The sequence below is a fragment of the Monodelphis domestica genome, chromosome 1, assembly GCF_027887165.1.
Source record: "Monodelphis domestica isolate mMonDom1 chromosome 1, mMonDom1.pri, whole genome shotgun sequence".
Lineage (NCBI taxonomy): Eukaryota > Metazoa > Chordata > Mammalia > Didelphimorphia > Didelphidae > Monodelphis > Monodelphis domestica.
The window spans coordinates 708,291,576-708,313,715 of record NC_077227.1 but is presented as its reverse complement, the minus strand read 5'-3'; the positions used below and the strand labels follow the sequence as shown (position 1 = coordinate 708,313,715).

The 22,140-nt window shown below is 40.9% G+C and overlaps 1 protein-coding gene across 1 annotated transcript in view; it reads right to left on the bottom strand.

The window, feature by feature from the left end:
* The window catches only part of SPIRE2 (spire type actin nucleation factor 2), a 60,233-nt gene that overhangs the window by 3,504 nt on the left and 34,589 nt on the right, over positions 1-22,140 (bottom strand). Inside the window, exons 4-13 of the mRNA XM_007477336.3 lie at positions 14,811-14,891; positions 13,290-13,454; positions 12,898-12,984; positions 11,126-11,249; positions 9,447-9,619; positions 7,810-8,029; positions 6,123-6,250; positions 2,148-2,282; positions 1,951-2,018; positions 314-341 (exon numbers count right to left, since the gene is read on the bottom strand). Of these exons, the coding sequence (XP_007477398.1) occupies positions 314-341; positions 1,951-2,018; positions 2,148-2,282; positions 6,123-6,250; positions 7,810-8,029; positions 9,447-9,619; positions 11,126-11,249; positions 12,898-12,984; positions 13,290-13,454; positions 14,811-14,891 (1,209 nt within the window). The remainder of the gene's footprint in view (positions 1-313; positions 342-1,950; positions 2,019-2,147; positions 2,283-6,122; positions 6,251-7,809; positions 8,030-9,446; positions 9,620-11,125; positions 11,250-12,897; positions 12,985-13,289; positions 13,455-14,810; positions 14,892-22,140) is intronic.

Genomic DNA, 22,140 nt, shown 5'->3' with positions numbered 1-22,140 from the left:
TAGAATCAATACTGTGTATAGGTTCCAAGGCATGAGAGCAATAAGGGATAGGCAACTGGGGTTAAATGACTTGCCCAGGGTCATACAACTAGGAAGTATCTGAGAAAAGATCTGAACTCAGGACCCTACCACCTCCAGGCCTGACTCTTTATCCACTGAGCCACCACTTAACTGCCCCCGAGTTAATATTTATAATAGTTCTCATTTATATATCACCTTAATGTTTGCAAAGTACTTTATCAATATTAGCTGATTTGATCCTCTTAGTATGCCTCTGGGAACCCTACTCAGGATTCAAGTGTGCCATTCTTACCTTTATGCTACAGGAGGTGCAGACAGCTCTGAAATAAAAGAAAAGAGTGTTAAGAATAGCACCATGCGAGCCTTTTCTTGCCACATTTCCTTTCATCATCTGATCATCTTTCATCTTACCCATCCCTATTTTCAACCTGGTCTCCCACTCCATTGGTATTTTTTAATTTTCAACATACTTTGTACAAGGTTCTGCTCTCTGCTTGTCCTCAGCTCCCCAAAATATCCTTTGGTCCTGGTAGATGTCCTTCTTAGATTACTTCCTCTGAGATTTTCCCGTTAACCTTTCTATCTCCCCCCTAATTACTAATGCTTCTTATTCTGGAAGTATTCTCTGACCCTAAGAGACCCAGGTCTTAAGTTCTTAGTTAGCTCTGCTATAGAGAACAATTTCTTGCATGGTGGAAAGTAGGATCCAGTAGGACCTCCTGAAGTTGAAGCCTGTCAGGTCATGAATTTCATGTTGGATGGAGTCCAATTGCCTCAGGCAATTTGAAGCCCCAGGAATTAAAATTCACTTGCCAGCATTTCTTTTTTTGAATATTATTTTGTTTTTTAATTTTTCCCCATGGTTAGATGATTCTTGTCTCCCGTCCCCTCTTCCTTCCCCCCTCCCAGAGTTGACAAGCATTTTTTAAAATTTAGTTTAATTTTTTAATTTCAGCATTTCCAAGGTAGTAAACAGCAGAATTGGTAGTTGAATCTTTGTCATGTGACTCTAAATCCAGACCTCTTTTTAATATTATATTTTTCCTGTTCCTTAATCTTTATTTCTCTTTCTCAGTTTCTGTGTCTATCTCTTGAGACAAGAAAATTAAGTGACTTTTCCAAGGTCTTTTTTTCAACCCTTACTTTCTATTTTATTTTATGTTATTGACTGTGTATTGGTTTCAATTTTATTTTATTGTATTGTATGGTGTTGCATTGTATCGTATTGACTGTGTATTGGTCCCAATTTTATTGTATTGTATTGTATGGTATTGCATTGTATTTTTGTTGCATTGTATCGTATTGACTGTGTATTGGTCCCAATTTTATTTTATTGTATTGTATTGACTGTGTATTGGTTCCAAGGCAGAAGTGCTGTAAGGGCTGGCCAATGGGGGTTGACTTGTCTAGGGTTCCCAGCTAGGAAGTGTCTGAGAGTTTAGATTTGAACCCAGGACTGACTCTCAATCTATTGAGCCACCTGGCTGTCCTTTTTCTGAAGATCTTAATGAATTCCCAAACAAGGATAGTTCTCAAAGTCTTAAATCCCAGCCACATTCAGGCCTTAGGATACAGTGGAATGATGCCTGAATCTGAAGTCAGAAGGCCTGGGTTGAAACCTAACTTCTTCCTTGAATGACAGTGGTCTGGTCATTTAGCCCTCAAGGCTGCAGGCGCTTCATGAGTTTGGAGTAGAAGACAATGGCTAATAACAACCAACAGTTATATACCAAGTAGAGTCTGGTTTCTGGTTTTTGCAAAGTACTTTCTTTATAGCTTCCATGCTGCATTGTGAAGTAGGCAGCTGATCTCTCAGGTCCCTTTCCAACTCTAAATCTATGGTATCACAGAAGCACAGACACAGACACATATGCTGACCCCCCCCCCTTCCTATACCCAGGGCCAATCAATGTTCTCATCAAGGCTCACCTTTTACAAAAGAGACAAGTGGCTGGCCAGGAAAACAGGGGGAACTTGGTTCTACAGCAGCAACAGACCTGCAAGTTAAAAAGAAAAAAAGGAGATTGGTGAAGGTTAATTAAGCCTGAGCCTCACCTGCTTTGGGGTCTGCTCAGCAAAAGTAGGGCAATTGAAGCTTTGAAGATCAGGACAGACCCACATCTTACCTTCCCTTTCTTCAGGCTGTTATAGAGTTCTTTATTCTGTAAGAACTTCTCCATCTCAGCCTTTACCAGTACCCGGCGTACATTGATCACCTCTTCCACGGTCAGAGCTAGGCTCTCCACTGGATGGCTGAATTCCTGTAGATGAGAAGGGAAAAGGTGGGTGAAATAGCACAATGCCTTTCTGTTATTTTCCCATCTTCCCAGAAGGGCTAAACAAGGTCTCTCTCTGCTGCTCTATCTGTTTTCAACAAGGATGCTAGGCTTCTCTCCAAATACCATTTTTATGGTGTCCTCCTACCTAAGAACCTAAAGTGGGTCCCTATGACTAGAGCTTAAACTTTTACCTCTCTGCTGAAATAATTAATATACGACATAAATATTATCTGACTTCACTGGATAAACTGTTAGGTTCAGGTATGAGATTTAGGACCAGTACTCTGGTTTGGGGAAGGGCAGGCAGAGCCAGACCCTATGCCAATAAAACACAAACAAAATATACAAACACTGGACAGGTTGGATTTAATACATAAAGGAAAGGTGGAAAACAAACAAAAATTTGTTAATCCACTCCCCCCAAAAAGCTATTGAAAGGCTATTGTAGAATTGAATGTGCTGGTGATAAAGGGAAAGCAATGTGCCAGTCTTGCTAAAGTGTCTTCAGGGGGGGCAGTTTAAAAAATATTTTTTTCCCAAGTGTTGGTTGGTGGTAGGGACTGCAAAGGGACTTCTTAGAAATTCCCTGCTCTATTTCTCCCTAACCCAAATCTAATCAGCTATACCCCCCTTTGATAGAATTAAAGAAAAGGGTCTGTGTAAGGATTTGCTAAGGCCAGGGAAGGTCTTAGATCCACAAAGATCCAGACTTGATCTCATGGTCTTTTATCAGGATCAGCCTCAATGTCAAACAGAAAACAGGAAATCAGGAAACCAGGAAAAGGATAGGCTCCAAGAGAAACTACAGAGGACACCTCCAGAGATTTTTCCAGAGACCCCAACTGTCTTTCTCCCAGCCTAAACCTCTTCCACAGTTCTAGAATCTTCCTGCTGGTCTCATGCCACTTCCCTGCAAAATGTCACTACTTTCCTTACAACACTGCTTTTACTCTAGGAGCTAGTTATAGTCCAAATACCTAGGAATCAAATGAACTTTTCAAGTGAAAAGGAAAAAAAGGAAACAATATTGGGGAGAGGATGAGAAATTCAGGGTGGAACTCGAATGAGGATCACAGAAGTTGAAAAAGGATATTGAAAGAACTTCTGAAAAGGTCAAATGGGGGTGGGTTGTTTGGCCTTAGTAGCTTCTGGGGAGTATAGGGAACAGGTGAAATTCCTGATAGCTATTTATTCAGAGTTAAGTTTTATAATAAAAACTGTTGGCATAATTAGGCCTCTATATTCCTGAATAGAAACCTGCAATCTTTTATCTTATTTTACTCAATAAAGTTTCAAAAGGTTACAAGGTCCTAAAACTTAACATTTTTTTATTTGGAATTTTTTATTTAATTAATTAATTTAGAGTATTTTTCCATGGTTACAAAATTCATGTTCCTTTTCCTCTCCTCCCTCCTCCCCCTCCCGTAGCCAATACCCAATTCCACTGGTTTTACATGTGTCATTGATCAAGACCTATTTCCATATTATTAATATTTGCAGTAGGATGATCTTAAGAGAGTCTACATACCCAGGCATATCCCCATCAAAACATGTAATCAAGCAGTTGTAAAACTCTTTAAATTTTAATATTGATGTTATGCACTATTTTACTTAACCTTTTGGGGAGTGGCAGCCTCTGACTTCGTCCTCAAAGAAACACTTTTTTTTGTTTAGTCATGTTATCAGTTTTTGTAATGGTGTCAGCAAATAAAGGGATGCTTTTAAATATTTACTTATTAATTTTAATAATAATTTAAATTTAATTTTAAATAACATTTTAATAATAATATTTAATACAATTTAAAAATATTTTTCCACAGTTCCATGATTCATGTTCTCTCTTTCTCCCCTCTTCCTTCCCCACTCCTGGAGCTGACAAGTAATTCCACTGGGTTATAATGTTTTAAAGGATGCTTATTATTAAAGAAGTTAATCTTGCCACCTCATCCTTCCCCCCTTCCTTCTCTTCCCTTGCTTGTTCCAGGGGAGCAAAGATAAGAAGCTCATTCTTAGGAATCTCAGTAATAGTCTCAAATAATATGGGATAAGAAAACTGAAGAACCACTAGGTGGGGCTCCAATACTGCACTTACCAAGTGGTGAGGTCAGCAGCTATGGGATTCTGCTGATTGTAGAATATAATAAAATACCATCATGGGGCAGCTAGTTGGACATTTCCTATCTATGTGACCTAGGACAAGTCACTTGACCACAACTGCCTAGCTCTTATCACTCTTCTGCATCGGAACTAATCTTTAGCATTCATTCTAAGACAAATGGTAAGGGTTTAAAAAAAACACACAGAAGTAGAACAGAGTGTACTTTTGGAGTCTGGAGTAAGATTTCATGCCAAAGAGCAGAGGCCACAATGATCTGGTGCTCAGAGTTATTGATCTTTGATGTATTGGATCAAGTCCCAAACTGCTTATCTCAGCATTCAAAGCTCTCAGAACCTGTCCTCACTTGCTACTACCACACGCCAATATATATATATATATTGTTCCAGATAAATCAGTTCTCATTGTTCCTTTTGCCTATCCTGTTTCCTCTATCACAAATGACTTCCTTTTTCTTATCTTTCTCTCCAAAGCCTACAAAAGTCCTTTAGGGCCCATCTCAGATCCCATCTACTCCATAAATCCTCCTAATAAGACTAGCCAATGCCAATGGACAACTTCCATTATTATAAATGAAAATTTACATTCAACTGCGTATTTTACCTTGCCCTGGTTTAATGATCATCTCTGTGCTAATGACTCCCAGATGTATAGACCCAGGGCCAAACCATCACTTGTCAAGCGTACACTTTGATCTGGATGTCCTGGATGTAGGCACCCCAAACAACACAACCAAGGCTAAATTTATTCGATTTCCCCCAAAACTTACTCTTCTTTTGAATTTCCTTATTTCTATCATCAAGGGCATCTGACCCTCTTTTCCAGGGCTTCATACTTCCTTACCCCACTTATCTCATTGGTTGCTAAGACTTAGGACACAATGGCAAGGGTGGGAACTAGAACTCAAGTCCTGACTCAGTGGTTTTCCCCACAAATACATCAGATGGCTTAGTGAGACAGTTAAAGGCAAGTAATGCATTTGATGCTAGCTAACAAGCATCTACCTGGATAGAAGATCCATAGGACTCACCAAGCAGAAAGGTGAGGAGGAAGAAGCAGGAATAAGAACAAATTCCTGGTACCACAAATGCCAGCTGAGCACCATATTACTGTACCCTATTCTGACCTCGCCAGCACTCTGGTTATCTAAATAGCAGCACCAAATCTTCCCAGCGGATGGCACCCAGCAAAGGCTCTGCCCAAAGGGTAAGGCTGGAGGTGTGGGGTGAGCCAAGACCTTCTGGGTTATAAGGACTGTGACATTCCATGTGCCCAGACCTTTCCCCAATCACCCACAGTCCACTGCTGTCATGTTAACGCTGCATTGGTGAATTGTACTCAGACATATAAGAAAAGCCCTTAGGAAATGATAATTTTATTATTATTATTTACCATCTAAAGAAAAACTATACTTTCAGGTTTGCAGAGCACTTTACAAATATTATTTCTCTCATTCAATCTTCATATAATAACCTTGGGAGGTAGGTGCTATTATTATTATTATTATTATTATTTTGCAGATGAAGTAACTGAGGCAAACAAAGGTGAAGTGACTTGCCCCATAATCACATAGCTAAGTTTCTGAAAGTGGAATCTGAATTCAGGATCTGCCTGACCTAAGTGACTTAGTTGCCTCCAAGCTACAAACAGAGAGAGACTTTTTTTTTTTGCATCACTGGCCATCAGAATGGTTAACAGCTACTCACCAGCCACAGGTGTTTAGAGTGACTGTCCAAGGCTGAACTGCCCTCTGGTCTTTCCTCTACAGAGCCAAGGGCGCTGTGGGCAGGGGAAGTGGATTCCATCAGGGACTGGTAGTTAAGGGGAAATGAGCCTAGAAGATAAGAGAAAAGATCTGGAAAGTCAGCACAAACAGGAAGACTCATCCCTGGTTAACAGGTCTGAAGCACTAATATGAAAATATGTTTTGCATGATAATACATGTATAACCCGGATCGAATCCCCTGTCAGCACTGGGAGGGGGGAAGGGAAGAGAGGGAGGGAGGGAGATGACTTTGATCCTATGACTCAGGAAATAATAAAAATAAAAACATTGAAATAAAATATAAAAAGTAAATAAAAATATATGAATATTTAAAAATAATAATAAAAATAAAACCATTGAAATAAAATATAAAAATATATTAAAAATAAAAATAAAAAACACTGAAATAAAAAACCAGAATAGAAGCTCTCTTTGCCTCAGGCTCAGATTAGACTCCATGTGTCCCAGGGTTTCTGTCTCTCCCAATCAATCAATAAACTATCAAAAAGGCTTATTATGTGCCAGGCATCATGCTAAGCTCTGGAGTTAACAAAAAGAGGTAAAAGACCATCCCCTGCCTTCAGGAGCTTATAATATAATGGGGGAGACAACATGCAAACAAACAGATAAAAAAGCAAACCAGGGTAAATGGGAGATAATTAACAGAGAAGGAAGACACAGGAATTAAGAAGGATTGGGAAAGATTTCAATGTCCTTAGGTCTCTAAGTCTCACCCCAGTTAACTTTATCTTTAAAAGTTCATTTTTTTAAACCTTATCTTCTGTCTTAGAATTAATACTGTGTATTGGTTCCAAGGCAGAAGAGCAGATTAGGCTAGGCAATAGGGGTTAAGGGACTTGCCCAGGGTCCTAGAGTTAGGAAGTATCTGAAGGTAGATTTGAACCCAGGACCCTCCTATTTTTGGATTTGGCTCTCCGTCCACTGAGTCACCTAGCTGCCCCCTAAAAGTTAATTTTTTAGGTGTCTGGGCATGCTGCTTTGTCCCAGGTATCAGAATGGCTCCTTCCAACTCTGTCCCTGAGCTGGCAAAAAGCAAATCAGTGACAGGATACGGAAATAAGCAGCTCATCCTGGTGATGGAATAATACCCAGGAGGTTTGGATCTTAAACTAGCAAAGCTGGGCAGGCTGTCCCTTTGATGGAATTTTGGGTTCTTGGTGACTTTAGACAGCCCTCTGGGGGCCCTTTGTTAGAATGATACTTGTAGTCCTGGACCTTGATGACTGGAGATGCTACATTTCAGTTAGATGTTAGTGAAAATGAAGGTGATTTCCCCCCCCTCCCCCATCCAAAGTTCACAGCCTCTCTAGAAATCTACTCACAAACTCCTTGCCCTAGGAAAGGAAGGAAATGTCTCATTCACATTCCTCTTGTTTTGAAGGTCAGTAGGATAAGTATTATTATCCCCATTTAACAGATGAAGAAACTAACAGTCATAGGGGAAAAACAAGGACTTGCTCCTGATCACATCACTAAGTCTCAGTCTGGCCAAGTCCAGGGTTCTTTTCCCACCATATTCTGCTGTCTTTATTGGTCAAGGGAGCCTGTGTAGGGACCCCTCCATGGCTCAGGGGAGAATGAAGAGGAGGAAGAGATGGAGAGCTTACCACGGTCTGTTGAGTCGGTCCTCCATGTGTGCATGCTACCTGAGCGGGGTCGGGATTCCAGCTCCTCCCCCCCTCCCAGGTGTCCAGTGTCAGGCTGGAGGCCCATGGCCATCTCGCTCTGGAGCTGGGCCAAGTCATGTTCTGAGAAGGATCGGTCCCGCTTCAGGGGCAACAGGGGGCTGCTTGTCCTCTTCATTTCCCCACTTGGAGATTCTTCCTCCTGTTGGGATACCAGGACCATATGCTGATCACCTGGTTGGTCACCTGCTAGCTGGACCTCTAGTTCTAGGAGGCACTGCTTGGGCAGACCTTGCTGATCACCTGGGACCTCTGTCTCTTGGTTCTCAGCAGAACAGTTTAAGACGTAGTGAATTCTAAGGGAAGATACCCAAACCTATGGTCTGGCAGCCTCAGGCTTAGGGACACAACACTGAAAGGACTGAGCTCAGAAGGGCAAAATGCCTTAGCAAACAAACCATCCCTGCTACCTGTGGGTTTAGGGATGCCCCAAGGAAAAGCCTTGAAGGACACCAACTCAGAATTAATTCACATAGTAGATGGTGAGTGTATTCAAGACAAGGACTCATTAAGTGCTGTTCACCTTTGCATCCCCTGCCCCCCCATAGCACCTACGTAGATGCTCAGCTCTGCTTCAAACTCCAATTCTTTCTCAAGCCAGCCACTCTACTTATCTCTAAACTAGTAAGACAATATTTATTTTCTAATATCATCCTTATACTACCACATAGAAGGTGACTGATTTTTTTAAAGTTGAGTTCAAGAAAGAAGCCCTACAGTTATCAAATCAGCTATAACAATAATAAAAATAGCTAGCACTTATTAAGCATCTACTCTGTTGCCAGGTTATGTGCAAAGCATTTTTCAAATGTTATTTCATTGTCCTTACATATCAGTTTTGAGAGATAGGTGCTATTATTATCTCCATTTTATAGTTGAGGAAACTGAGGCAAACAGAGATTAAGTGACTTGTCCAAGATCACACAGCTAAAGAAGTATCTGAGACCAGATTTGAAGTTGGGTGTTCCTGACTCAGACCAAGTACTCTATCCACTATACCATCTACCTGCCTATAATTATACTTACTATGTAAAGCAGTTGGAGTAAGAGAGGCAAAGCTAGGTGGCTTAGTGGATAGAGAGGATAGAGAGTCAGGCTTGAAAGTGGGAGGTCCTGGGTTCAAATCTAGTATCTTGACACTGTATTTGTGTGATCCTGGGCAAGTCACTTAACCCCCATTGCCCAGCCCTTATCACTCTTCTGCCTTGGAACCAATCCTTAGTATTGATTCTAAGACATAGTGACCCTGGGAGTAAATACTATCTATTATCAACTCCATTTTACAGATGGGGAAACTTAAAGGAGACAGGGATCAAGTGACTTGCCTAAAGTCACACAGTGAATAGGGTCTGAATCAGATTTTTAAATTTAGTTCTTTCCTGGTTCTAAGGCTCTACCCATTGTGCCACCTAATGAGATCTCAACTCACAGTTAACCTTGTTCCACCTCCCCTCCATTGAAATGCTCACTTAACTTCCCAAGTCCACCCTAAAAAACCTACAGATCCCTGCTCTTTGCTTTTTCTCTGATCTTTTTAACAAAATCCCAGGGCTTCTGACCTCAGAAATGTTCATCTCTTCCATCTCTGCTAAGGTGGGGGCTTTAAGCAGGACGCGTGGCCGAGCTGGACGCTGAGAGGTGCTTCCAGCACCGGAGACGGACAAGTTGATGCAGGAAGTGGACTTCACATCACTGGAGCAGGCATTGAAGATACAGGGTAGGGACCCAAAACCTTAAAGGACAAAGTCAAAAAGGAAGTGAGGAGAAGGAGGCATAATACTCCAGGCAGACTTATTGGACACTTTGAAGGTTGAAGCACAAAGGACTTTAGTGGACTTCATCAATTGGGTCGGTATTCTCCCAGCTCTATGAGAAACTTAGGCTAAGAGTTAGCCTCTTGGTGGTGCATATACTTAATCCCTGCCCCTGGAGAAGGAGGACCAGGCAGCTGGATCTCTTGAGCAGAGGAGTTCTGAGCAATAGTAGATAGAGTCTATAGAGGCTATGGCTGATTGAGCCCCCACACTGTCTAGCAGAAATGACGAGCAGGTATGATGGTAAGTAAATGCTTAACGACCAGCCCTCTGAAATGAATGACACATAAAAAATCCCCAAACCCTTATCTTCTGTCTTAGAATCAATACTGAGTATTGGTTCCAAGGCAGAAAGGTAAAAACTAGACAACTGGGATTAAATGACTTGCACAGAGTAACAAAGGTAGGAAGTCAAATTTGAACCCAGGATCTCCCATCTTCAGGCCTGACTCAGTTCACTGAACCACCTAGCTGTCCTTTACTAAAGTTTAATCTGCATTGTCAGCATTTCCTCTATCCTATTCTAAAATCTAAACAATCAACAAAACAATAAATCAAAGCCTGATTTGCAGCTATTGTGCCAATTTTCAAGTTATAAATGTATACACTGAAAACTTAACAATGGGTGCTTGCTCCCCTCCATCCCTGGTTTTATCTAAATTTTCTATCTCCCAATATCCCAAGTGTTGTTAAATAAATATTTATTGAATTGAATTTAGAAGTGGGGCTGGACTTATCTGTTTCTTAAGACTTTAAGATGGAAAGAAACATTTCAGAAAGACTAGGATTTACCTAAAGACCACATATCTACCAACTAGAAGAGCCAGAATTCAAACCCAGGTCTTCAGACTCCAAATTCAGTGCTTTTTAAAAAAACTGCCATTGCTAATTTTTCCCCCCAATAAAACTGTGTATGTGTCACACACACAGGCTTCTATACATGCTTCTCAATAAACTATTCTTTCCAGGAGTTACCAATGACCTTGCTATTGCCTTTTCTCAGTTCTCATCCTTCTTGTTCTGTCTGTAGCATCACCTTATCTTATCACCCACTTCCTTAGTAGAAAATTTCATCTTCTTTACAGGCAGCCTTTCCTAATTTCTCTAAATTCTAATTCCTTCCCTTCTTAATCATTTCCTATTTATCCTGTAGGTAACTTGTTTTTACATATTGGTTTACATATTGGTGTCTGAGGTCAAATTTGAACCCAGATCCTCCAGACTCTGGACCTAATGCTCTAATCCACTATTGCCACCTAGCTGTGTCTGCTTGATAGGTGATAATCTCTGGAGTGAACAGACTCTCCTAGGGTCAACAACCCAATGAGGTATCTTCGGTCCCCATTTTTCTATAGAGTGGGATGGGGAGGAGTGTGTGTGTAGTATGTGTAAATGGGAGAGAAAGAGGGAGCCAGGCATCATACCTTTAGAATTCCAATGTGGGCCCTGCACAGGCCGTAGTTTCCTCTCTTGCTTAATCTCCTCCAGGATCTTCTCATGAAGGGTTCGTTGCTTCTGGGGCAAGGGCCGAAGTCTTCGTTCAGAAACCTGCAGATTGTGAGAACAGGAGATGACGTGAGAGGACATGTCAAGCAGAAAGTGCAGATAGAATGTGGGAGATAATGGCAACACACATTAAAGGCTAGTAAAGCACTTTGCTGTACTTTAAAGCATCCTATAGATGTCTGGGCTGAAGTTTATAGTGCCCAGGTGCTCCACTGTTATCTTCACCATACCAGGAAGAAACTGGGAAGGCTCCTAGAACACTGCATGGACCCCCTAGGAAGAATGGATGGGGAGGACACGGCCAAGAGGCAAACTGGATAGGGCAGGCATGGATGGGTTTGACCTCTAACATGAATAATGCCTGGAGCAATGAACTCATGGATCCATCTGAGCATTTAGGGCAGCAAACAGGATCCAATGTCACTGAGGCAGAGGGCATGCTGTGCTTAGAGCAATCTCTTTGACCTTCAATTTTATTTTATTTTTAAAAACCCTTATCTTCCATTTTGGAATCAATACTGTGTGTTGGTTCTAAGGCAGAAGAATGGTAAGGGCTGGGCAATGGGGTTAAGTGACTTTCCAGGGTCACACAGAGAGGAAGTGTTTGAGGCCAGATTGGAACCCAGGATCTCCCACCTCTAGACCCTGGCTCTCTGTCCACTGAGCCACCTACCTGCCTCTTATCATCAATATTATTAATTTTCCCTTTCCCCAAATACACACAATTGGAGTAGAGAGATTCCAAGACAAAAGGTAAAGATTTTAAAAGCAGTAATAATGATGTTACAGAGTTATATATAGAGCATTAAGGTCCTCCCCCCCACCCCAATCCTGTGCTGTAAGCAGGTAGTTGCAGGTATCATCCCTGTTTTACAGTCGGATTGGCCCATAGTCATCCTAAGAACATTATATTAAATTTAAACCAAGAATCTCTTCATTAGAAGTTCATTCTCTTCCTACTACCCCACTGGTGAAGATGTTAGCTCATATTTAGATCGATTTGCAAAGTGCTTTACGAGCATCATTTCATTTTATCTTCTCAACTCTGGGATGTAGGTGTTATTATTATTCCCATTTTACAGTTGAGGGAACAGATGCTAAGTGATCTGCTCAGGATCACATAGATAGTGCTGTAAGGCAAGATTTGAACTCATGTCATCTTCCTGATGTGCTCGAGCTCAGTGCTCTAACTACAGCATCTCCATAACCCCAGATTCTTTGCAGATTCCTAGAATATATTGCAACCAGTGGCCATACCTAGCTGAGTTTTGTCCTCCTCCTGGAGGGATGGTGATAGATTCTACCAAGGAAAAGCTCTTAGAATAGTGTTATTTTCCCCTCCCTCCAGTCCAGAGTAGAGGGGTTAATTTCCAGCTGGTTAATTTCCTCCCAGAGTAGAAAACATTAAGTAAAGGAGCTCCCCACATTAGCACTGGGGAGAAAAACAAGCCCCAGGGGCTGTATCTATCCTGGGAAATGAATTCCAGGGGTGCTAGACTGGACCAGACACCAGGTCGTCATCTATCAGAACAAAGAGATTTCTATTGCTAGGCACAAGCTCCAAGGACAGGAAACACTCCGAAATGCAAAACTTCTCAAAATGCTGTGGCTCACTTTGCCCTACTGACCACTTGACCCTGACCCTGGGTATAGCCAAGTACAGTAAGATCCCCAAGGACAAACCAGTTACCTGCTTTAATGGAGGTCGGGAACGGATAAAATCCAGAATGAGCTCATGGGCATCTTTCTTCACCCTGGGCGGGATATCACCATCAACCTAGACAAAGGAGGTAGCATTATACTTGGGAGATAAGTCAGTGTTGATGATCTGTTGGTGTCCTAGTATTAGGAAATGGAAGATAATCTTGATCAATCCCCATTTTACCTGTGGGGAAACTAAGATACCAAAGCAGTCTGGGAATGACCAATGACATTCCCGGTTCAGAGGGGAAGTATCTTCTCTCATCTTGCCTATCTAACACCAAGGCTTCCTGAGAGTGATATGGCTCAGGAGAGTCCCAAAAGGTAACCTTCTCTTTGCCTGGCCTAGCCCCTAGCAGGCCCAGAGTCCCAGGGACTCACCATGACCTTTCGTAGTTTGTAGTTTCGGGCTCGGATATCCTGCATCAACATCTCAAAGGGGGTCAGCTGGTATTCGGTGGGCAGGGGGTTGAACTGCTTCTCTTGTACCTTCTTGAGTTTCACACCATGACGTAACTCCCGCATCAGCTGCACCCACAGCCGGGCCTGGAACCCATAGAGAGATGGCCATTGGTCATCCTTATCAATAGTATAAGATTTGGGAGTTGAAAGGGATCTCCTAGGTCATTTATTCCAACCCATATCTAAAAAGGATCATGTCTACACAGCACCTGACAAAGGGCCAACCAGCTTTGGCTGGAGGATGTGTAATTAGAAAACCTTGAACCCTTGGACTCCCAGAATTCTTTTCTTGTCCCAAGAATCCTTTCCCCTTCATTCACGTTAGCGTCCTGACATTATTTTTTAAGCTGTGTGTAACTCCTCCCTCACTCTCTCTTTTTCCCTGCATGTGTGACTGGGTGAGCTCTTCTCTTTTTCTCTAGCCTTTTATTTTTCCTTTTTGCTTCAAGTTATTATTAATAAATCTTCTTAAATACAACACTTGGATATTAATTTTTAATCTATATAAGGACCTCCAATGAGGAGGAACTAACTACCTCTGGTGGCATCCCCTTCCTCTTCTGCATAGTTCTGAGGGTCAGGAAGTCTCTTTAAACTTCTGCTCACTGCTTTTGATTCTACTCTCTGCCATCAGACAGAAGAGCCATCCCTTCCACACAGTGACCTTTCCAAGTACTTGAAGGCAACAATTATGCCCTGCACCCCCTTCCTATCCTGCCCCTTGCCTTCTTCTTCAGGTGAAAAGTCCCCAGTTCCTTTAGCTAACCCTTCCGTGATATGAACTTGAGGCTTGGGGAACACACACTCTGATCATCGATAGTCATCATTAATTTAACAACTCACAGTCACCTAGGGCTTAAAGGTTTGTAAAGTGCTTTCTCCAAAGGAAAGTTGTAAGATAGTTAATATAAACAAGATGATCCTCATTTTGCGTATTGAAAACTGAGGCTCAGTGGGAGCTTGCCCCAAATTCCACAGTTCTAAGGTTCTAAGTCAGGTTCTAAGGCTGGGTCTTTTGACTGGAAGTCAAGTGCTCTCCCTCTCTGCTGGCTCCATGATGCTTCACTTGAAAGGATCTCTAGGGAGGGCAGCAAGGAAGCTCAGTGGATTTAGAAACTGAAGGTCCTGGGTTCAAATTTGACCTCAGTTCCTAGATGTGTGAATTGGGGCATCACTTAACTCCCACTGCCTAGCCCTTACTATTCACTCTTCTGTCTTGGAACCAATACCTAGTAGTTAAGAGAGAAAATCAAGGTGTATTTTTTTTTTAAAGAAAGGAATTCTAAGGCTGAGGTCCCAAAATACTGCTTCACAAACCTTTTAAAGCACTATACAAATGCCGGCCATCATTATTATTCCAAGGAAGGAAAAAACAAAGTAAAGTTTGAACCAGAGGTCCAGAGTAAAGGGTTTTGGGGAGAGAAAACAGTCATCCCTTACCCAGTCTTTGTGCCGAAGGTTGTCAAGGTCAGCTTGTGGCTTCTCTGCTTGGGACTCATCTTCCCGAAGTTTGAGCAGCATCTGAAAACACATAGAATCATCCTATAAGGTCTTATACTAGATCCAGGAGGAGGAAGACAAGAAGGGGTTCATTCTTGTTGCTAGAGAGAAGAAATAGAGAGAACTAATACTGGAGGCCATGTGATGGGTGGCAGAGCTTATTAAAAAAAAACCACACACACAAACTTTTTCCTACAGAGAAAGAGCTGTTGAAATTGGATGGATATGGATCAAAGAGTGCTTGTCTTTCACATCAGTGTATTTATGGTTTTATTTTAGGGTTTGGATTATGTATAAGTGTGTTCTTGCAATAATACTAATATAGAAGTGCGTTTTATGATATGATCATATCATGATATGATCATATCATGATATGATATGATATGATAATAAAGATCAAAACAAAAACTTTCCAAGGCAGCTAGGTAATAAAGTGGATAGCGCACCAGATCTGGGATGGAAGGTCTTGGGTTCCACTGTAACCTCAGACATTTCCTAGCTGTGTGATCCTGGCTAAGTCACTTAACCCCAGTCACCTAGCCCTTACCATTCTTCTGTCTTAGAATTGATACTAAGAGAAGGTAAGGGTTTAAGCACAAAAAAAGGCACAAAAATTTTCCTTACCAATTAGCTGCTGGCCTCCCAACATTCTTTGATAAAAGGGATGGGGGGGCATTTTAACCTAAGACCAGTAATTTTGGGGCTGAAGACATCTGGGTGAGAAGGGAAGCATATCCCCCCTGTCCTCAGCCTTCCATTTAAGTGAATAGTGATTTCTGGTATCGGGGAAGGCAGGGGTAGGGTTGGCCCACAAAATAACTCAGCGTTTTATCTGAATGCTCTGCCTAGGAGCAGGGAGAGGCTGCCATACACACACTTGCCTAAAGCTAGAGTTTATTTCTGGTAGTAAGTGGGTCATCAGGCTTGGTACTACGCGGAAAAGGATTGCCAGGGCAACCCAGAGGGTTAAATTTCTCCAGGTTCCATAATAACTAGCTTGACCCATGGAGGTGAAGACCACTGGGGCTGTAAAAATCCTAGTTCTCAGTTTTAAAAAAAATCAGCCTATGACTCTCTAAAGTTTGGTCAGCTTTGGGCATCATCTTACAGAGAAGCCCCTCAAGAGATTGGTTTTCTTCACTAATGAATAATTACCTAAGGGACCTAGGTGGATATTAGTGAACAAAAAAGACCTGAGATGCTGAGAACACACTACCGAGCAGATTCTGGGAATAGAAGAACCACACTGGTGCTTAGGGCATTGGGAAACACTAACGGCATTGTGGGGAGAACCTGAAAAGATGTGGCATTACCTTCCCAAATAAGAATCAGTAGGCTTTGTTACAGTAGCATCTGAGCTGGGAGTTGATCCCTACCTCAAGTCCCTATCTCATAGGGATGGTTGTTTCCCTCACTCTTCTTCTCCCACTGTGAGAAGTGGGACAGTGGTATCTCTACCCCTTAGCCTTGCAGCACCTTTTAACCATGACTTGATTTCTCTGTCTCCTGAATTCCTGGGGTCTTGGTTCAGGAAGCTTTAGTAATCTGCTGCCATCTTCCTGAGCATTAGCTTAAATTTTTTAAATTAATTCTAAAACTTAATTAAATAATTTATTGTTTATTTTTTAAATAATGTTTATTAATAATTATTGATAAAAATTAATTTACTCTTGAAAGTGTATTTTTAAAACTTTTTTTTAATCCTTGCCTTCTCTCTTAGTGCCATTTCTAAGACAGAAGAATGGCAAGATCTAGGCAACTGGGGTTGAGAGATTTACCCAAGGTTACACAGCTAGGAAGTATCTGAGGTCAGATTTCAAACCCAAGTCCTGACTCCAAGCCCAGTACTTGATCCACTGAGCCATCTAGCTGCTGCTATCTTTTGTTGTTACATCACCTTTATTTTCCAGCATATCCAATAAATAGTCAATAAGCATTTATTAAGCATCTATAGATGTGCCAGACACTGGACTGAGTGCTGGGAAAAAATATGAAAAGAAAGGCAACATATGCCTCCCTCTCTTGCCCAGAGAACCATCTCTAACAACAAAGAATAAAAAAGAAATAGTGGAAATCAAGTCACCAAAACTAATCAAGATATCTAGTCAAGGATGACATTCCACACCCAAAGTCTCCCACCTCTCCAAATGAAGGATGTACATTCTTTTCCCTGGAGCCTGATCATTAGAGTGCTCAGTTCTAGCATCCTTTTGGGTGAGGGTGCAGTTTGGGTTTTTAGGAATTGTTCTTACATGAACACTCTGGGCCAATAGCATACAAGAAGGATATCAGTGCTGCCACCATTTCTCTTTCTATTGGAGTATTAAACAAACCTGTAATGTAAAAGGTTGTCAGTTTATGTTTCTGGAGGTGACTTCTCTCAGTTGGAGGAAACTCAGCTATCTCTAGGGGAGCCGAGCAGAAATCAGCTACTTCAGACGTTTCCTCTCATCTTCCATTTACGGAGAACTCCCAAAGCTACTTGAGAACTTTAGGTCACTTACTAAACCAGTTAAATTGGAGAAGGGATCTTAATTAAGAAGATAAGAGAACAGAGTTGAAAGGGCCAATCCCCTTATTTTATAGCAGTAGAAAATAAGACCCAGAAAGGGAAAAGGAGGCTCCTCCAAGGTTATACAAGGTAATTAATTAGTGGTAGAGCTGGGATCTGAACTCAAGATTTCTTTTCGATACATCATAATAATTCTCCTGTGAAGCAACTATCAGGGACTGTCAGATAATTTTAGGGTTGTGACTTTAAATCTAGATTTAAATGGTCGCCAAATAAAATTCTCAAGTCAGTCTGGAAATTTATGGTAATTTAATTAATATAGAGGGAAGGAATTTAAGGAGAAGGAGGAAAGAGGATATAGGATTTCTCCTACCTGCCTATGCCAGGGGGAGTTTTAAACTCCCCACCTCTAGGTCTCTGAAGAAGATTAGAGGCTTCTGAGAGGAAACAGTTGGAAAGTAAAGGAGGAAAATTCAGCCAGAAACTCACCACCAAACCAGACAATAGCTTGTAGCCACACTAAGATGCTGAAAGGCTCAGCACATGGCTCTCAGCTAACTCTTCACCACAAGAGAGAGAGGGTTTCCTTGAGGGACAGAAAATCTCAAATATATAGACCTTTCATCCTTGTGTCTCCTCCTCTAAATTTCTAATCTACTAATCATATCAAAGGCTTTTTCTCTAGGACTTCCCATACTTTTAGTTCTCACCTTCTTTGATTTAATTATCTCTTTAGAGTTACTTCATACTTCTTTGTTAAGTTCCCCTTTTGTGAGTTACTTGACCTTTTTGTGATTAATTTAACCTTCATAGTTACTTAACACCTTTTTGTATTAGGTCTAAAAACAGACTTAGCTTAAAGTTCTAGCTTACTATAAGGTGAGAACTAAGTACCTTCATTGTTCAATTAGGATATTACAACTTTATCTTCCCCTAAAGTAAGGTTTAAGTAGGGTAGAGTAATTTAAAGTTTACAGTATTTATACAAAAATTACAATACAAATACAAAATTAACTACAAATACAAATACAAAATTAACTACAATACAAAAATTAACTACAATATGATCCCTGCCCTGGAGGAGCTTATGGTTTAATAGAGGAAGAGCTGGTATGCAGAAGGTATGTAGACAAGTATGATAGGAAGGGATCAGTGCTATTAGAAATTTGAGGAAATTTTTTTCCTTGAAGGGGAAAAAAGGAGATCAGGAAAGATTTCATGGAGGAGCAGGATCTAACCTGAGTGGGTAAAGCAAAAGATGTGACTTCAATTGGTTCAGATGTGATGGGAGTACATTTCAGGCTTAGGGTGGCGAGGAGGAAGAGTAAGTGTGAATGTTCTAAAATGGCAGTTGAAATTAGAGAATCTAGAAGAGGGCAGGTTATTGATAACAGTGGAGTCAGAGTCCCTTAGAAAGGGCATTGCTAATCTTTACATATGAGGCAACTAGGTAGAATAGTGGATAGAGTGTCTGAGGTAGAGCCAGTAAGACTTATATTTCTAAGTTCAAATCCAACTTCAGACACTTACTATGTTGACCCTGGCCAAATCACTTGATCCTCAGTTTCCTCATCTGTAAAAAAAAAAAGCTGGAGAAGGAAATGGTAAACTACTCCAGTATTTTTGCCAAAAAAAAAAATCAAAACCCTAAGGGGGGGTTCGTGTACTTGGGGATCTCTGCAGATCCTATTAACTTAGCTTTAAAATGTAATCTAATCATTGTATTTATTTTGTGAGATATTTCTCTTATTCAGTCTAGGTCAACTGCTTTCAGGAGTGTTGCTAGGCTGGGCTAGACAGTGGGAAATTAAGACTTGAAAGGGAGGTTGGAGCCTTAAATTCAATTTTAACCTTCATAAAGTACCTCACTGGGATGAAAGTGGTAAGAGGAAGAAATCCTGACATCCCCTAATCACAAGAAATATCTGAAATCGGAATATCTGAATTAGCCAAATGGACAGCATACCACATAAAAAAATAGCATACAGATTTAGAACCACAGAGTACCTTTCAACAAAATAGCCCAGACACTGATGTCTATGATAAGAGGCTTGGACATGGTGGTGTTTCTGTTTTTGAAGAGCCCTACCCTTGGCATTCCCTGTCCCATCAGCCAAAAGCTAACCAATCTTGCAGACCACTCCTTGGAGTAAGAGGAATAAGGGAATCTGGCCTGGACTTCTATTTAATTATCACTTAGGATCTATGATTTAGAACTGGATGAGACCTAGTCTAGCCTAACCAATTTCATAGATCAGGAAACAGTCAGGGAACCTCTCTGGTTCCCAGAAGCAACTTGCCTGAGGGTCAACAGAAGATGTAAGTCAGTATTCTAAACCCAGATGCTCAGACTCCATGTCTATTGCTCTTTCCAATTCAATTCAATACATAATAATTTAGCACCTACTATGGAACAGGCATTGTCCTAAGCACTGGGGATACAAAAAGAGCAAAACATAATAGTACGTGTCCTCAAGGAGTTTACAATTTAATTATTTCCACTATGAAAGTGTCAAGCTAATGACCAACCGGAATAGAAAATACAGACTCCATTTTTAAAAGCTCCTGGTTTGTGTTTGGTGACCATATACCTCTAGTATGGGTTAATCATAAAGCAAGGACATTCTCAATTTCATAAGCATTCCCTTTTCTTAATTCAATAAATACATGTATGGTTGAGTAAGTCTTGGCAGCTAGGTGGGACAGCTAAGTGGCTCAGCTGATTAAGAGCCAAATCTAGAGACAGGTCAGTCTGGAGTTCAAATATGACCTCAGATACTTCCTAGCTATGACCCTGGGCAAGTCACTTAACCCCCATTCTTCTGCTTTGGAACTAATACACAATATTAATACTAAAATGGAAGGCAAGAGTCTTTAAAAAATTAAAAAAAATTTTAATCAAAAGAAGAAAAGTCTAGTTTTTGGAGTCAAAAGACATGAGTGCAAATCTCCTAATCACCTGTAGTTGAATTACTTAATCTCATCACTTCCTAGTTTAAACAGGAGCTAAACCATTTCTCTACTTGCTAAAGTTTTGGCAAACTGCTGAATTCTTGCATCCTAGAAATCCTGCCCTGCTTATGGTTCTTGGATTTGGCAAGTAAATGAATGAGACATAAAGGAAGTCTTAGACAAAACTTTCATCATCAAAGTGATGTCAAGCCTTTAATTCTCCCTGGGAAATCAGATTCTGAGGCTGCTAAATCCAAGGCAGGAAGAGAAGGACTTTAAATATTCCCTGAAGAGTTGTGGAGGTTGCCAGGTGGAGTGAGAAAGAGGGATCCTAAATATATGTCCCTTTCCCCCAAAGGGCAGAAGGGAATTATCACAAAAGATATTCAGATGACATAAAGAGGGGTGGTTTTATAACAACAATTCTAGAGACCCTATTAAAATCATATATTTAGAGCTGGAAAGGTCTCTATTGGCTACTGAATTCAATCTTCCTGTTTTAGATGAGATAATAGGCTCAAGTTAAGCGACTTGCCTAGGATCAGAGGGCTAGGAAATATCTCTGCTCTGGGAATCTTTTCCAACTGCCCTCCATGTTGGAATGTTCTTCCTTCCTCCTGACTACTGACCCCTGGCTTCCAACTAAAATCTCACCTTCTACAAGAAAGCCTTTTCCAATCCCTCTAATTTCAGTTGTACCTCTAGTAATTATTTCCCATTTACTCCATATATCACTCACCATGTGACTGTCTCAAGGAAGCTGTCTGAGGGAGCTCCTCTAGGCTCTAGTTCCAGGATCAAACTGGTGCCCAGGCCTGCTCACAGGAAGTGATCAGCCAGAGCCACCTCTCCAGGGAAAGAGTGTTCAGGAGAGATGAAAAAACCTCAAATATATAGACCTTTCACCCTTGTGTCTCCTCCTCTAAATTTTCACATCTACCAATCACATCAAAGGCTTTCTCCAGGACTGCCCATACTTTTAGATCTCATCTTCTTTGAGTTACTTCACATTTCTTTGTTAAGTTCACCTTTGTTAGCTACTTGATCTTTTTGTAATTAATTTAACCTTTATAGTTACTTAGCACCTTTTTGTATTAAGGTCTAAAAACAGACTTAGCTTAAAGTTCTAGCTTCACTATAAGGTGAGAACTAAGTACCTTCATTGTTCAATCAGGAGTTTATAACTTTATCTTCCCCTATCTATGTCTAAGTAGAGTGGAGTAATTTTAAAGTTCACATCTCCCTTGTTAGATTGTAAACTCCTTGTGGGCTCAGACACTTTCCCCAAAGGCACAAAAGCACAAATTTATTGAATCAATGGTGGAACCAAGACTTGGAAATAGAGTCAACTCCAAGTCCAAGACCCTTTCCATTAGATTACCAGTGTGAATCTTAAAACTGCTCAAACACTACCTTAAAACATTTGGTTAAGGCTATTTCCACTTAAACAAAAAAGTAGAAAACATCTACTGTGATTGGTAGACGTAGAAATTTAGGGGAGGTGACAGAGGAGAAAATTTTCTTTAAAAGGAAGGAGCTGGAGGGCTCTGGAATTAATTCAGCTTTGGTAGCTGAGTTGGAGCTCGGACTAGTCGGAGTAGCTGGGTCTCTGAACACTAGAGTCTTGCTTGGAAAGATCTTGTGGTGAGTAATAAAAGATTGGAGACTGGTCTCTCTCTTAAGGTTCAGGCCTAGGCCATGTTGGCCTAGGTCTTTCATACTATATTTCTCTTATTCTCTCTCCTTTTCCTTAATTATTAATTAAAATCTCCATAAAACCCAGCTGACTTGGGTATATTTAATATT